General features: G+C 39.3%; 1 protein-coding gene across 2 annotated transcripts in view; it reads right to left on the minus strand.

Annotated features, from left to right (window-relative positions):
* Window positions 1-17,614, minus strand: part of SLC9A9 (solute carrier family 9 member A9) — a 540,019-nt gene that overhangs the window by 388,051 nt on the left and 134,354 nt on the right. For both annotated transcript variants that reach the window (XM_028505205.2, XM_036017879.1), the window contains one exon: window positions 8,807-8,922. In XM_028505205.2, the coding sequence (XP_028361006.1) occupies window positions 8,807-8,922 (116 nt within the window). The remainder of the gene's footprint in view (window positions 1-8,806; window positions 8,923-17,614) is intronic.

The following is a 17,614-nucleotide window of genomic DNA, read 5'->3' on the forward strand; positions in this document are numbered from 1 at the left end:
GAATGAGTATTAGATGATACCAATGAATTGTGTAAAGTGTGGCTGGCTTGATAATGGCTTTATGGTTACATAAGAATAATGTCCATAATTATAAAGATGTATACAAAAATACATAGAAATAAAAAGGCAATGTCTGACATTTGCTTTTACAAAATCTTCCAATGAAAATAAATACAATAAATAAATAAATAAGTGTATTTGTGTTTTATCCAAAGCAAAATTACTACATTGCATATATTACATTTCCAACTCAAACAAGGCAAGAGCATTCCACTAAGCAAGTACGTAAATTCAGGGAATCCACTCCTATTCCAGGAAAACAAGCAAAAATGCACATGCTTCACTTGCTGGTGGTAAAATAGCAGCCTCATCTTAGAACAACAGAAAATAACAATATAACAATTAAAAAGAATAATATAGTATCTCATTTAACCCTTATAAAGAAACTCCAAAATAAATCTTATTAACCTAATTTTAGAGATCAAGAAACTAAGGCTCAAGTGGGTCAGGAAGAATGAGGATTTAAACACAAGCTTATCCCACACCATGGACACTGTTCCCACCCAATATTCAATGACTATTCTACTTATTCAATAAATATTTACTATGCACTTTGCAAAATTCAACGGGCCCTTTGTATTCTTGAGACACCTACAAATGCTTTCATAGATATAGTCATTAAATAGTATTTAATGCTAATAATTATAAAGAAATAAATCCTATTTAGCACTATGTATACTTTGATTTGTTTAATTAGAGAATTAAACTAATAATTTATATCAACTAGATTTTTAAACTCTAAACTTAATGAAAAAAATGTGAACTGTATTATCCCAACTGACTACACAAGTCTGTCTTTATTACTTTTAGGTAAATGTTTATTTCTGATATTGAATCCACCAAATTTAGGGTTATTAAATGCATCAACATCCTTTGAAACAGGGCTAACATAAAATAAGTGTCAACTTTCTCAGATTTCTAACAAGCTATACAAAACAAAATAGTAATGTGCATTTAAAAAAAACCCAGCTCTACAATTGCCAGGTTTTAAGAACTTGTTATTTGTGTTCTACTATGGCAAACCACACAACTGAGACACTTGGATGGAAGTTTATTGAATCTGCTTCTCTCAAGTCAGAGGCTGCAGTAGTTAGAGTTTTAACTGGCACATGCATGATATTTAAGTCACTTAGATATTTACTCTTGTTTCTCTTTGCTTCTGAAACATGGGTATAAATTAGTTTATGGGTAATTAGGTGTTGGAGCAAAAATATAAGACTGCGGAAAGAGGCTTCAGAAAGAAAATTTCAGACATTGTTTAATATTGCAAAATGAAGTGCCTATATTTCACCAGACGTCATTACCTGTGCAGTGCATTGTATCTGTGCTTAACTTGTCTCAGTTTTAAGTTGTGATGTTTCCATTAAGGATAGTATTTTTGTGTGAAAACTACAAAAGGCTAACTCATAGAAGTAAATAGCAGAAGGATGGTTGCCAGGGACTGGGTGTGGGGGAAGCGGGGAGATGTCGGTCAATGGTCATAAACTTCCAGCTGTAAGACAAGTAAGTCCTGGGGATCCAGCACGCAGCTTGGTAAACACAGTTAACAATACTCTACTACAGACTTGGAAGTCGTTAAGAGAGTAGACCTTGTACCTGCATTTTTCAACACATTAAAGAGAGACAATTATGTGCAGAATAGATGTGTTAACTAACCTTATTATGGTAATCATTTCACAACATGTAGGTATGTCAAATCATCACACTGCACACCTTAAATGTCCCTGTGCTGTACAACAATAACATCTCAGTAAAGCTGGGAAAAAAGGATCATATTTTTGTCTTATAGCACTTTCATATCTTTATTGCTCTATAGCAGCATTACCAAAAAAATATAATAAAAGCCACATATATAATTTAAATTTTTCTAGTAACCACATTTAAAAAAGTAAAAAAAGTAGAATTTTTAATAGTAAATTTTATTTAACTCAACATTAAATAAATAGTGTAACTTCAAAATGTAATCAATATAAAATTACCAATAAGACATATATTTTTTTCATATTAAGTCCTTGGTCTAGGGTGTCTTTCATACTTATAGCCCACTGCTCTGGCCTACCCGCATTTAAAGCAGCCACATGTGACTCGTAATCGCTGTGTTGGACGGGGCGACACTGCAGGGAGCCCTGTTTCGGGTTACTGAAATCAGGACAACCTGTACTAATTTTCTTGATAGAAAATAGGATGAGTCTGTGAATCAAGGCGTATTTTCTAGTTTTAAATAATGAACTAACACTTCTGGAGTTCAAACAGTACAGCTGTATTTGAACCTTAATGCAGCTGCATCATATAAAATGAAGACATTTTAATCCAAACAGGAAACAGGGAAATAGATGAAGTGAGAAAATGCACAGCCCACGTGTGCTCGAGTAAGTAGCTTCCTGGACACCCTGGAGGAAATGCCAGTTCTGTAACTACCACGACGAGTCTATAGGATCTTCTGGGTGATTAGTACTTAATGTAGTGTGCTGAGTGCTTCCTTTTCCAGAAGGAAGCTCCTATTTTGGACATCCTCAAACCAAAAAATTTTGAAAAGTCATACTACATACTATAACTGCTTCTGCGAGTCTATAATCCATGGCTTGGCACCCTCTGGATGACATTAAGCCACTGTCCACCTGGTGAACAAGAAGAAAGAAATATTGGCTGCACAAATAAGAAGAAAGGTACATTTCTTGTAGCTGAATATACCTTTTTCAGAGGACAAGATCCAGCACTGCCACTGGGCCCTGTGCTGGGAGTTCAGCTACGTGCGGAGAGTTCTGCTCTCATCTAGAGTCGCTGCCCTCCTGGGGCCCTGAGACTCCTTATCACTGAGGGTCATGAGGGTACTCCGCTGCTTCACATTTCAGAGTTGAAAAGAGACCCCCTTTCATGCGCCATGCTTTGCTCTGGCAGTTTCTTCCACAAATCTATTAATTTACAAATGTAACAATATTTATTGATAATCTACTGTTCTAAATACTAGAAATATAAGAGTGAACAGATGGGGGAGGGCAGAAAAGTAAAAACATAAATAAAAGCTTTTCCTTCATAGGGACAAAGAATGAGGAAAGGGGATGAGAAGCACTGTGATATGGGGGTGACTGTGCAGTGGGAGGTGGGGTGCCATTTTGGATAGCATGATTAGGGAAGGTCTCTTTGAGATGACGTTTGACCAAAGACCTGAGGAAGGCGAGGGAGGGGGAACAAGAGCTGTGAATGCCCCGGGGTAGCAACAGGACTGGCATGTTTAAGGAACAGACATGACTACCCTGGGATTCCCAATTATCTTTACACACCTGAAAGACCTCTCTCTTTATCTCATCTATCCCATCAAAAGGGGCATTTCAGACTTACTAGTATAAATCATTACCTTGGTCCAAATTTCTCAAACCGGAATCCGAGTCCACGATGACAGAGAGGGGGTTAGCCTGAAGTCAGAGGGCTCCCTCAGGGCCTTGGGCCACTTGTAAGATGAGGGGTATTAACTAAAGCATCTGTTTCCAGTAGTTAGGCTTTTACTGCATTGTCATTTTGTTGATCTTTTTCCTCCAGTCCCTCATGCTCCTATCTTCCCTTGTCTAAACACACCTGAAGATGAGCTGGCTCATCGATCAAACCCTCTAAGCTCTCCTCACCTCCCCCCTCCCATTTATCACACAGGGTATCCTTGGGGGCTCGGCATTCAGCTCTCTGCTCCCCACTAACTGCTGCTGACGGCCTTTACCTCATTAGCAAGATTTTCATCAGCAAAAAAAGAGAAGGATATTAAATCAATCAAGTAATAGTCAACCATCCCAACGGGAGCTAAACTGAAAATTGGCTGAGGAGAGCCTGAAACGTGCAGGAAGCATTGTGCTTAAGTCTAAATGTGTATCTGTAAAAGAAAAAAAATACAAATACTTAAAAACACCTACCTAAGATTAGCTAAGACTAAATGGGAAAAAAGAATCAATTTAAAGAACAGCCAGAAAAAGCAGACCTCAAGAGCATAGGTTCTCTTTTATAAATTAGTGAGTCACAATAATTTAGGCAATAAGTGAGTAATTGTGGGATAAGGTTAACTAGGTGTTTTAAGATTGTCGAAGATCTTAAATTGCAGCAATGTAGCAGGGAGTAGGTTCAGTGTGTTTCAATATAGCAGTTAGCTCCCTGCAAATGGAGAGAGCTAAGTACGTTCATCCATGTGTGGGTCTCTGCTGTGTGAGATCATCTCTTAATATTTGCTGAGTTGGGGTTAGAACCCCAGAATGTCCGGCTGAAAGGCTCTGGGTTGAAAAGTCAGTTTCTTCATCTGTAAAATGAAGGGGTTGGAAGAGTCGAGATCAAATATCTTCCACTTCCAAGAACTCATAAAATCTAGAGAGGCTAAGTGGTGCCCAGAGGTTCACTACTGGTCTGTGCCAGACTTGGAAATTGGACTTGGCTCCCAGGATTCTCTTTATGGCTGCGAGTCCATTCTGTACTTTAAAAAATTCTGTTTAAGTTCAGCTGTTTGACAGAATGTAGATAAATAACCATCTTACCGAGCTATAATTTTTTTTCTATTTCAATCAATTTCCATGTCAAGTAAACATAACCTCTAATGAAGGATATCAGCAGCTAAAGAAGGAACAAGCTTGAACACAGCTGAGTGTGGAGCGGCTGCCTCACACAATAGAACACAACAGACTTGGCCTTTAGAGCCTTGGGAGCAGGAGACAATAGGTGCAATGCTTCTAGCATGCAGACTTATACAAAAGTGACCTGCAGTGGGACCTGACCATGCAAAATGCCATCCATGCAGAAAAGAACCATGACTAACTAGAAATCACTGATGTGTTTGAAAATATTTTCTCCTGAGTCCATGTTCCTCATGACTCCCAAGGGACTCCTGCACTTCTCTGGGCTGTGAGAGCAGGGTGTAAAATCGTCCAGCGATGACTCAGTGGCCTGGCCAACCCCAGCCCTGGAGACGGAGCAGTCTGTCCCTGCACTCGCAAGGGGGCTCTGATTCTCTACTCTACACCAGAGGCTCCAAATCTGAGGCCTACTTCAATTTCATATGTTGAAGTTTTTCTGTCCTCTATAATATAAGCAAAATAAAACAGACAAAAACTGGGAAAAATATTTGTAATTTACATTACAGACAAAGGGTTACTATCCCTCATATATTAGGAGCTTCTAAAACTTGAACAGTAAAAGAACCACAGCCCCATTGAGAAAAGGCATCCCATAAACATGTCCCCTCAGCATAGGAACAAATGTCCAGCATCACTCATGACGAGAGGAGTACTCAGTCACGCCAAAGGGTGATCCAAATGTCGGTGTGCCGGCAAAGTGATACAGACTTTGTGAAGAGAATTTGACATCCGGGAAAATTACATATGCATTTACCCTTAATCTGTTCAGAAATCTATTTCAAAGAAACACTGGCGAATGTGAAAAGCTATTAATTGCAACAACATTCATAATCACAAAAGTCAAGAAGGAACCTAAACGTCCATCAACAGATGACTGGTTGAAGGAACTATGGGGTAGTCTGCAGCTGTAAAAGAGAAGGAGAAAGGTCTTTACCTTTGTATACTGCTATGGAGCATTCTCCAAAATACTTCAAATTTAAGAACAGTAAAGTGAAGAAGTAGAACAGAGTGCATACATGTTTCTGTATTTGCTTAGGTTTGAAATTAGAAGGGTAAACTACAATCCAGCCAAAATCATTGAAAAATTAAGGTGGAGGGGACAGGATAGAAACTAGATTTTTCTTGTTGTTCTTTTTTCCTATGTTTTTTATTTGGGGGTTTTGTAGATATTTAATTTAATTTTAAAACAAAATGTAAAAGCAAAATGAAACAGATGAACATTATTGTGTAGTGACGTGACTTAACTACATGGAGGAATTATTTTAAAAGCTCTTAAAACAGGGTAATTTGTGACTGTTTATTCCCTAGTGGAATATACCCAAAAGTTTTTTTTTAAAAAGTGAAATCTTAAGTAGTTTTTAATTGTGTTTTAGTAAGAGTATATTATAATTTTGAACATATATATTTAAGCAAGTAAGAAATTATAACAATGTAGTAAGAAGAACAAAATTAGGCAGAAAAAAATCAAAATGCAAACAAAATTCAAGGCAGTTAAGTAAATTTGAACTAAAAATATTAATGTGAATTTATAATATTATTATTATATTATAAATAATTATTATTAATGTGAATTTATAATATTATTTCTTGTTCAAAACAGAAGTATCTACAAACAATAACCAGCCCAGTTACAGTGGAAACCCCCTAGTGCCCAAATTTGTCTAAATACAAGAGTTGGCAAAAGTAAGTTTAGAGTTGCTTGTATGAAAAATAATGCAATAATTAATAAATTATAATACAAGAATAAACTGTTTCGCATACTCACAACTGCTCTTGCCCACCCTGGCATACTTCCCACTTAGAAAAAAAGAAAAAAAACAATGCTTCTCGGGGAGATGGCTAGCTCTAAGTCAGGGTGGAGAAGACACACAAGGTAAGGCTGCAACAGGGAGCCCCGGCACAGAGCAGGAACCTGCGAAGGACGACCGGAGTCACAACCGAAGGGCACAGGAGAGACCTGAAGGGGCCTCCAGTGCCGTGGCAGTGCTATGGGAAGCTGGGATCACCACGGAGAAGAACGACAGCAACAGATTAAAGCATATCAACTATGTTAAAACTCCAGTGTTGATATAATACCTAATGCAGTTTCCTTGGTCATATCTAGAGGGTGCTCGGGAAACTCATTATTTTGAAAATTAGTAAATGAAGGGAAGGACTCAATTATTTATCCTGCTCTTTTGTTCAAATATCATGCGTACTCAAATGGTTGACCACAAAAATGGCTTCTTTATAGGAGAGTCCCAGCTAATAAATGCAAAAGGTAGAACAGATTTAGCATATCACCAGTTTATAAGCCTTAATATGTACCCGAATAAGCAGTAACCACTGATGGGAACTAAAGCCATTAGTTAAAATGAGTAACTTTAAAATACAGAGCTTCTCACCCGGGCTGGTGTGGCTCAGTGAATTGAGTGCTGACTAGTGAACCAAAAAGTCACAGGTTTGATTTCTAGTCAGGGCACATGGCCTGGGTTGTGGGCCAGTTCCCCAGTTGGGGGCATGCAAGAGGTAACCAATCAATGTATTTCTTATACATTGATATTTCTTTCCCTCTTTTTCTCCCTCCTTTGCCCTTTCTTTAAGAAGTAAATAAATAAAATAAAAAAAAATATATGGAGCTTCTCAAGCTTTTATGTGCATATTAATCACTTGGGGATATTGTTAAATTCTGGATTCTGCTTCAGTAGGCCTGGGATTGAGTCTCAGATGCTACCTTTGTAACAAGCCATCACATGGTGCCAATACTGCTGGTGAGAGGGCCATACTACAAAAGAGAAAGAGAAAGCTGCCCCTGACAATGGGAAGCTGGCCTGGTATCATCAGCTTGGCCTTGGTGTTCTCCTGCTGAACATAACTTCATAGAACAACATCAGACAAGGTCATTAGCAGTGATGATGGATCAAGACAAAAACAAAATACTGTGTAATCACACCAAAACACAAATGATGAATGCTACCAAAGCACAAAACTGTCCAAACCACCTCCTGTCCTGGCTCTAAGTGGTTGCTACTTTGTCACCAATCATGGCTTTGGGCTCAGTCCAGGCTTCCTTCCCTCTAGATAACCATTACTGCAATGCCCGATTACTTCTGCTGCCCAAGAGCATCAAATCCAGAGCAAAGGTCCAACTCCTTGAACCCTCCCTAAAAATCACCAAACATAAGTGCAAGTCCTATAGTAAGCTCTTTCTAACACCCTCTGAGAGCATCCTCTCTCGTTACAGCATGTGATAAACTCATCTTGTTCCACCGCAGGTGTGTGCTGGTGGTCTGTGTTGGAATGTCAGTTCAACAGTGTGGTGGATCCACCTGATGGCCAGGTCATTAATCACTGTGTGCTTCCCAATACGATGCCATGGAGTTGCTCAGCCCCACCTATAAAGTGTTCTTGCCATAAATAAATGAACAAACAAACTACATCTGATTTTGTCTTTAGATTTAACCATCAATTTACAAGAAATGCAGGGGACACAGGAGCAAATATTCAATTCAACCACAAGATAAATTGCATTTTTTCCAACAAATAAATGACTAGACAAAAAGAAGATGAAGGGGAGCACATAGATTAAAAGAGACTCCATAGTCATATCAATCATTTGTAAGGTATAGTCCTTGTTTGGGTTTTAATTTGCACAAACTGCTGCGTAAATTAATGATGACAGTGATAAAAAGAACAAGTGTAGGTGGGTATGAATAAAAACATTGGCTGTATTTGATAATTGCTGAAGGGTAGTAGAAATTTTTTGAATTCTCCATATTCTTAATATGTTTGAAAAATTGCATAGTAAACAACTTTTACCATTTAATTCAATAGATCATTTTTGGAAGAAGAGAAGGTAGAAAAAATTAAGGACTATAATTCAAAATGGCTATATATTCTAGAGAAACAAACTATAATAAATTTTAAAGAATGTTTCCCACTGCTGAAGTTGCTTTCAGATCTATCTTTTGAGAGCTATTAAAATATCCACCTGTTTTTCTTTTATTTTCTCTCTTTTTCTTTTGTAATCACTAACAGATATGCCAAATACAAGTGAATAGGAATAAGAAATTACTACATACTCTCAGATGATGATTTAGAGGAACATTCAATTTAAGTGTTAGGTCCTTAAAAAGAGGAAAATATATTGTTTGAGCAATTACCTGGATCTGTAGCCGACATCAGTGAACCAAAAAACAAACAGTCAGTGAAATGGAAATCTCCATTTTTCAACTGGCCAGCATTCACCATGGCTTTCACAAAGCCATACATAATTAACCTGTTAAAGAGAAAAATAAGATCTTCAAACATCAACTTGAATCCTATGCAAACCTATGCCATCATAGTTAATATTTAATCTGCTTCTCAAATAAGCATCATACACCAAGAGGTCTGCAATCCTTTTTGCACCAGGGACCAGTTTCGTGGAAGACAATTTTCCACACATGGGGTGGGGAGGTCAGAGGAGGTGGGGGACAGTAGGTAAAGCTCAGGCAGTAATGCCAGTGGTGTCCACAGATGGGGAGGAGGGAGGTTGGGGAATGCCTGATTATTATACTATTCTGTCAATTCCTGGCCAGGCTAGCTGTTAGTACACTATCTAAATCTCTTGTCTATCACATCATAATTAAAAGGCCAAAGGTTAAAGATAAGGAGAGACTCTTAAAAGCAGCAAATGAAATTAGTTACCAGATGGTTGCCAGATGGAAGGGGGAGGAGAAGAATGGGTGAAGAGGTGAGGGGATTAAGAAGTACAAATCAGTAGTTACAGAATAGCCACAGGGATGTGAAGTACAGCATAGGAAATGAAGTAGCCAAAGCACTTACTCATATGACACATGAACAATGGTGTGGGGATTGCCTGAGAGAGTGGGGCGTGCTGGGTAGAGGGGAACAACAGAGAAAAATCAGGACAACTGTAATAGCATAATCAATAAAATATAATTAAAAATAAAAAATAAATCTCTTGTCTATGAACACAACTCATTCACCTGGAAAAGGGTAACAGAATATTTTATAGTATGTTTTCAGGCAAGTAAGATAAATCTAAAGTGTATAAAATAATGGGCACGGACAATAGGAGGGACTGACTGTGGGAGTGGGGAGGACAGGGGAGGGGAGGGCAGTGGAGAAAAAGGTGGGACAACTGTAGCTGAACAACAATAGGTAAAAAATAATCTGTCAAATACAGCATAGCAAATCATGCTCACAAATACATTGCCTGGGTTGACATTGGTAAATAGATTGCTTTTCGGTTTTCATTGTTTTGCCTGCCAGGGATGTCTGAAAGGGTTTAAATTTCTAGTCTGTCAATTGCAATGAGAAGGATGTTGGCCACTCACAGGGCACCCAGTGAGCCAGTTACCTCACGATAGATGTGACTCTACTGCCACAGGTGTCAGGACACTTCTGCAATGTCAGAGCTCCTGTCACTTGAACATACTGTTGAGAATGAATCCTGAAATGGTTACATTTGGATCTTGCAAGGAAAGCCGGGTTTTGTTTTTTCAGATTATAAGGTTTATAAGCTTACCAAGCCTATTCCATAGAATGCAAATTGCCTGTTTTGTTCATCATTTGCCACTCTGTAGATTTTCAATCATACTTACTTAGTTGACTGATGGATTTTGCTAAACCCTAGTAGAGGACACACAGAGGTTGGTGAACCAGACCACAGTGAAATCACTGTGAGGGATGGTAAGAGGCCTTAGAAACTAGACCCTCAGTTACAGGTGGGTGCTTCAATATTCACATGCATGTAAAGTTGGTTTCTTAAAAATGTTCTAAGGTTGCAAGCATGGCTAAAAAGGCTCGAAATTGGATATGAGAAATTATAATGTCAAAGAAAGTGCAGATACTTCAAATTTGTTAAGAAAAATTTCTCTGTGAGAAAATATTTCAGATATACTTTCATTTAAAACCAGATTTGGCCACTCACTAGCTATATGATTTTTAGGACATTACTAAACTTTCTGAGTTTCAATATCCTTATTCATGAGGTAGGGATGACAAGAATAGTTAGCCATGGAGTTGTTTTAAAGATTGTCTGAGATAATAAACACTTGTTTTCTGGCACATAGCAAATTTTCAAAGGGATTATTATTACTGGTAATAATAAGGATCAAAATAGGCAATATTTACTTACTATTTCTATTTATTCACATTTTAACTCATTTAATCCACATGTCAACCCTATAAAGTAGATACTATTTGTATTTTACAGATGAGAAAACTGAACACAGTGAAGTCAGATAATTTGTTCAAGGTGACAAATTACTATTAACTTGTGAAACCCAGATGTAAACTGTGGGGATTCGCCTCTAGTGCCCAAGCTTTTAACTACCACACCATATTCCCTGGATGAACAGCTCTGTATTGTACATTATATGTTACCTCATAGAATATATTCACAACTCTCCCATTAGGTGGTGGCTGGAGGCAGTACAAAAGAGCAGCAAGGGGTTATCCCTAAGAAGTTGGAAATAATACTACTCTCCGAGTTGACTTATTAAGACAACCCACAGCAGTTTGGAACTGAGAGATGCAACATTTCTGTGAAGAGTGGGGATTGTAGTAGGGGAGACTGAATCTTTGCTGGGCTGAAGGTATTAATTAACATATCAGAAAGACCCATCAGTAAATGAATGGATCAGAAAACTGTGGTACATTTACACAATGGAATTCTATGCAGCAGAAAGAAAGAAGGAGCTCCTATCCTTTGCAACAGTATGGATGGAAGTGGAGAGCATTATGCTGAGTGAAATAAGCCAGGCAGTGAAAGACAAATACCATATGATCTCACCATTAACAGGAACCTAATCAACAAAACAAACAAGCAAGCAGAGTATAGCCAAAGACACTGAAATTGAGAACAGGCTGACAATGACCAGAGGGGAGAAGGGAGGGAATAATGGGGGAAAAGGTGAAGTGTTTACAGGAACAATTATAAAGGACACATGGGCAATAACAAGGGGGGGCTGGAAACAGGGGAGGGAGGTGGGAACGGCTGACGTGGTGGGGAGGGGTGGGGGAAAAGGCAGAAACTGTACTTGAACAACAATAAAAAATGTTTAAAAAATTAAAATATAAAAAAGAAAGAAAGACTGTGCTTTGGGACATAGTAGTGGTTGCCAGAAAGAGGCAAGTGCAAGACGCCTCAATTGTAGCCGCTCATTCACACTTATCCTGGGAGTGTCTGCTGGTTATCAGAGTACACAGCCTTTTGGCAGGCATCAGCCAGCTTCACTCAGCTTATTTGTTCATTCAATAGACATTTATTATTGAATCCCTCCTGGGTGTCAGATTCAGTCCAAGGTGCTTAAGATACATCAGTACATACACACACACACACCAAGATCCCTGCATGCATTTTAGCAAGACAGACACCAGCAGCAATAATCACAGATTTGAATCATATCAGTCACCCTCATCACTCTCTGAATGGTAATCAACAGGCCCAACCAATACTGGGACATTCTGTACAGCCACCACATTACTTTGGAAATGCTCTCAGTCAGGCATCTCTTCCTCCCCAATGGGGTGAGCCCTACTTCACCACAGTTCTTTCTCGTTTGAGCTACTTCTCAAATACTGAGCTCCAACAGACTTTGGAATCAACACAAACTTTATGACATGTAACCGAATTTCTGAATTTTATACCCATTAGTTAATTTTACAGGAATTCCTAATGGGCTAGGAATCTGAGGCTCATAATTAAAATGACTTGCCTCATATTGTATAGAAGTGATTAAACTGTGTAAAATAAAAAATATATGCAGTATACTACCCACGCTTGGCAAGGTTATACTAGAAGCCTCATATACTATTGATGTGGATGAAATTAATTGTTTCCTGTGAACTTATATAAAAAAATATAATATGAACCAAAAGGTGTTTATTCAGATTATTTCTGATTACTATTATTTATGAGTGAAAAATTCAAAGCAATCTAAATATGCGTGTGTATATATGTGTGTAATATATATATGTGTATACACACACACACACACACACACACACACACACAGTCTGCCCAGAAAAAATCTAACCATTGTTAATATAATAAGAACAGTTTGTGCAACATCAATGTAATCTGTTAGCCAAGGAAAGCAGACTGGAATGTGCATGTGTGAACAATGACAACTTCACAATACTAGTCAGTGGGGGTGATAGACACTGCTGAGTGAGCATGTGTATTACATGGCCATGGCATTCAAAATGACTGAGTGAGTAGAGCAATGAATCTGCATCAGATTTTGTGTTAAGCTAGAATATTCCTCTGCAGAAACTATTTCAATGATTTAGAAGGTCATAGCTATGGGCATCTTGTGATTGGCAGCTTCATCATGATAACATGCCTGTTCATGTATCACATCTCGTGCAGAGTTTTTTGGTGAAACATCAAATCACCCAGGTGACTCAGACCTTTTACTGCCAAGATTTGGTGCCCTGCTACTTTTGGCTTTTCCCAAAACCAAAATCACCTTTTAAAGGGAAGAGATTGCAGACTGTCAGTGAGATTCAGCAAATATGATGGGGTGTCTGATGGCAACTGGGAGAACTGTGTGAGGTCCTAAGGTGCCTCCTTTGAAGGGGACTGAAGCATCATTGTCCTATGTACAATGTTTCTTATTTCTTGTATGTTCAATAAATGTCTCTATTTTTCTATTACAAGGCTGGAAACCTTCTGGACAGACCATACATATATATAAAGCCCAGTTCGGTACAAGATCAATATGGTCATTGTTACCAATAGTCATTATCACTAATAATTATAAGCCAGTAGTTAGTGTGAACCTACTATGTCCAGGCAGTCTCTTATAAATTGTAGCTATTGTCATTGTTGTTAGATTATTATTAAGAAAAACTAGTTATAACTATTATATTGGCCAAAAAGTCCACTAAATTTTTTTCCCATAAGATGGTTCCAGTAGTGCCTAGTTGTCTTTAATGTCATTTGAAACTATTTTGTGAGATTGTATTGTGACAGCTGTCATATCAACGTACATTAAAAAAAATCAACAATGAATTTCTGTATAGCTATTTTAATAACGAAGATGGAAAATATGCAACATTTTCAGCATATTCTGCTTTATTATTTCAAGAAACGTAAAAATTCAAGTGAAACACTGAAAAAGATTTGTGCAGTGTATGGAGAAGGTGCTATGACTGATCAAATGTATCAGAAGTGGTTTGCAAAGTTTTGTGCTGGAGATTTCTCACTGGACTATGCTCCATGTTTGGGTACACCAGTTGAAGTTCATAGCAATCAAATTGAAACATTAATTGAGAAAATGAACATTATCCCAAGTGGGAGATAGCCAACATACCCAAAATATCCAAATCAATAAAGTTACTGGTGAAATGAAGAATGTGTCTTTTTTTACAGAAAAAACACAGACTTTTTGGCTGACCCAATATAACAACTAAGAGGCTAAAAGACGAACAAATTAAGCCAAGATGGCAGAGGAGATGGACACTGTGCTCACCTTTTCCCATGACCACATCGAAATTACAACTAAATTACAGAACAATCAACGTGGAGAACCATTTGAAGACTAGCTGAACAGAAGTTCTATAACTAAGAACATAAAGAAGAAGCAATGTCAAGACTTGTAGGAGGGGCAGAGAAGTGATAGGTTGACCCCACACCTACATGTGGTTGTTGAAAATCAGGAGGGATATTTCAGCTGCAGGGGCCTCCACACCAGTGCCAGGAAGAGAAGCCTACAAACCATCGAGCTATAAAAATCAGCAAGGATTCCATCTGTCCAAGCAAGGCAGAAGCCTGCTAGAAACCAAAGCATCCTCTTAAATGGCCTGCTCCCAAACTATTGCTCATAGCCACTCACCCTGGGCTCTGGGGGCACCAGAGACATAAAGCAAGAAACTGAGTTGCATGGCTTCAGGGTGAGGTCTGAGGGCATGACTGCCATTGTCCCTGTGTTGAAACCTCCACCTTCACACCCAAATCTTAATCTAAACTAGCTGAAGAACACCACTAGCTCCACCCTGTGACTCCTGAGACACCAATACATTATAACAGGTCACAGGACCCAGGTAGGTGGCTGCTGGACTCAGTGTAAATGTGACTTTTGCTAAGTGGCCTCAGGCACAGCACTGGCACCAAGGCTGAATCTGCATTAACCTGGTAGACACCACTCACCTCACCCTGGTGATTCTCTGAGACCCTGCCTGCCTCACCGAACTCTCATACCACCCAAGGTTCTTCCAGTGGCTGAGCCATACAGGTAGCAGGCAGCAGGCAGCAGGCAGCAGGCAGCAGGTCTCAGGTAGCCTCATGCCTTTTGCTGACCTGCCCTTGGCCTAGTACTAGTGACAGCTGACCTTGGATCCTAGCGTGGCTTTCCCATGCACATCCAGGTCCAGGTAGGAAGCTACCAACTGTGCGGTAGCTTTGTAGCACCTGACAGATAGTCCCAGGTTGGGGAAAGGCAGTGTCTGACATTAGCCTACAATGGAGCCCCTCTCAAGAGTCTTCAAAACCAACACATCTAGAGTTTGGAGACACAGCTGTGTGGACCAGTCCCGTTACATGTCAGAAGCACTGTATCTCTGCCTACGGAAGCATGCGAAACACTCTGCAGTGGGAAAAACCCAGCACCAGCAGACTCTGGGAGCAATGTGTAACTTAAAGTCTGCATCTAGATTTCCAGTTTCTGTACCCAAACATTTTCCTTTGGATAAGTATCTTTCCCTATTTGTTTGTTTGCACTTTATGGATAGTGTCAATCTAATTATAAGCTACTGGACAACTCATAAATTCTTTTTTTCAGCTTTATTGAGATACAATTGATATACAACATTATATAAGTTTAAAGTATGCAGTGTGATGATTTGATACATGTATAGATTGCAAAATGGTCATCACCACAAGGTTAACACATTCATCACTTCACAGTTACAACTTTTCTGTGTGTGTGAGATCTATTCATTTAGAAACTTCCAAATATACAACATAGTATTGTTAACCAACCCAAACCCCTGTCTCCGGCAACCACCAATCTGTTCTCTGTTAATATGAGAAAGCTGAATTTCTGAATGGGATTGGAAAGGTCTGCTAGCCAAGTTCATTGATTTATTCATTCATGCATTCATTAATTTACTCATTAACACATTCATTCAACAAATAACTTTCAATACACATAATTCAGGGAGCTAACATTTTGTTGAGATAGCCAGACATTTAATAGCTAATTTATGGTTTTTTTTATTTCATTAATACCATGATTAATTTCTCTAGAGAGAAGTATACAGCGCACATGTGCACACTCCTGCCAGCTGGGACCATTAAAGGGAGACTCTATTTTATGGGAGAGATCACAAGGTCAATTTCAGAAATGTTGACATTGAGGAGCGATGAGGCTGTTGGGTATACAAATTTGAACCCCAGCCAGGGCTTTCTTCAGGAGACGGATCTGAGAGCAGACACAGTGCAGTGTATGCTATTACGGTGTTGGGTTGGTGAAAGTCTGAAGAGAAGGTACGGTGGAAGAGGGCCCATGACTGAGGACTAGGGAACTCCAGCATGTGAACATGAGAAAGAGGCAATGAGAAAGTTGAGAATACTAATAATCAGTCTACAGATACATGAGTGGAAAATCTAGTAGAGTGTCACAGTGGTTAAGGGAAAGAAATGTTTCAGGAAGAAGAGAATAATGAGTATAGTTGAATGTTGCTAAGAAGGCCATTTGTTTTTGTATCATTTCAAGTGTGGAGCAGCAGGATTAGAATGGATAGAGAGTCCGAGGAAAATGAGGAAACTGAGGTAGGCAACATACCCAAATCTTCTGAGTTTGGCTGTGAGAGAAGCCAGCTCTGTCTCCAGACAGAGAAAGATTATTGAGGTGAGGCTTGAGTTGATCATAAAGACATGAAGAAGAAGCTGAAACTCACCTTTCATGGGGGCTCACAAACAGGGGTGCCAAAATGACAATTCTGCTTTGTCAAGATGAATGGCATGAGGTGGAGAGTCTGACTGGGTGGAATTACAGGGGCCTCGAAGGGCCTGTAAATGCATGGGTTCCTGGAGGTATCTAAGGGGTGATGTCCCTCTTTTGCCACTGTTTCTCACCTTTTTTAACATTTATTATCATAAAAGTCTTTACCAAGAAATGTAAAGACAAATCACACAATTTCCACTCTCAGGAAGGAGAGACAAGTCACCTACATAAACAGAACATGTGATAGAAAGGGCTAGTTGTCCTAGGAGAGGTGCAGGTCAAGGTCACTGACTTCCTGGAGGAGAAGCAGCTCTCTAGCTGGGGATTCAGGCAAGGCTTTTGAAAAGAAGGTGGCAAATCGGCTGAACCTGAAATACACATCCAAGTAAGGAGATTGCTGGCAATATTCTGTCTCTATGTTAGGTGTTCCAACTACTGATTTATTTTTCCAGCATGCAAAACTTTTCCTACTGAATGTGGTTTGTTCTTCAATCAGTACAAAAAAAATCCAATGGACAAACAAACAAAATCCCTCCTTTGGCAATCCAGGGAACCATCAGCCATCTGCCACCCACTGCAGTGATGAGGGGGGAAAGGCCTGTCCAGACTGAGCCATGGCCCCACTTAGGGCTCTCACTTCAGCACCCAGGAAGCCCAGAAAGCCTGTAGGCTCTGTGGTAGCTGAAACAGGTACTCAGATCCTCAGATCTCATAATGCTAGATGACCCTTTAGGTCCATTTTACTTTTCCCACCAGTCTCATGTCTGTTCCCTCTGTTTCATTGAAGATCAGGGAGAAGAAGCAGATCAAATAGTCAGGGTGGCTTGTGGGCATTTTACAAATGGGGATCAGATAAGGCCCCACTCAGCTTGGCTATAGTGACAGGTAAGCCCCTGTCCGGTTCCTATGTCAGATATCTTGTACAAGGAACTCAGAAGACTGCATTTTGCTGGCCCTTCATCTTCTCTCCTCTGAAAGAAGTGGAGGGTGACAGGCTTTGTAGGAAGG

The sequence above is a fragment of the Phyllostomus discolor genome, chromosome 2 (genome assembly GCF_004126475.2).
Source record: "Phyllostomus discolor isolate MPI-MPIP mPhyDis1 chromosome 2, mPhyDis1.pri.v3, whole genome shotgun sequence".
NCBI lineage: Eukaryota > Metazoa > Chordata > Mammalia > Chiroptera > Phyllostomidae > Phyllostomus > Phyllostomus discolor.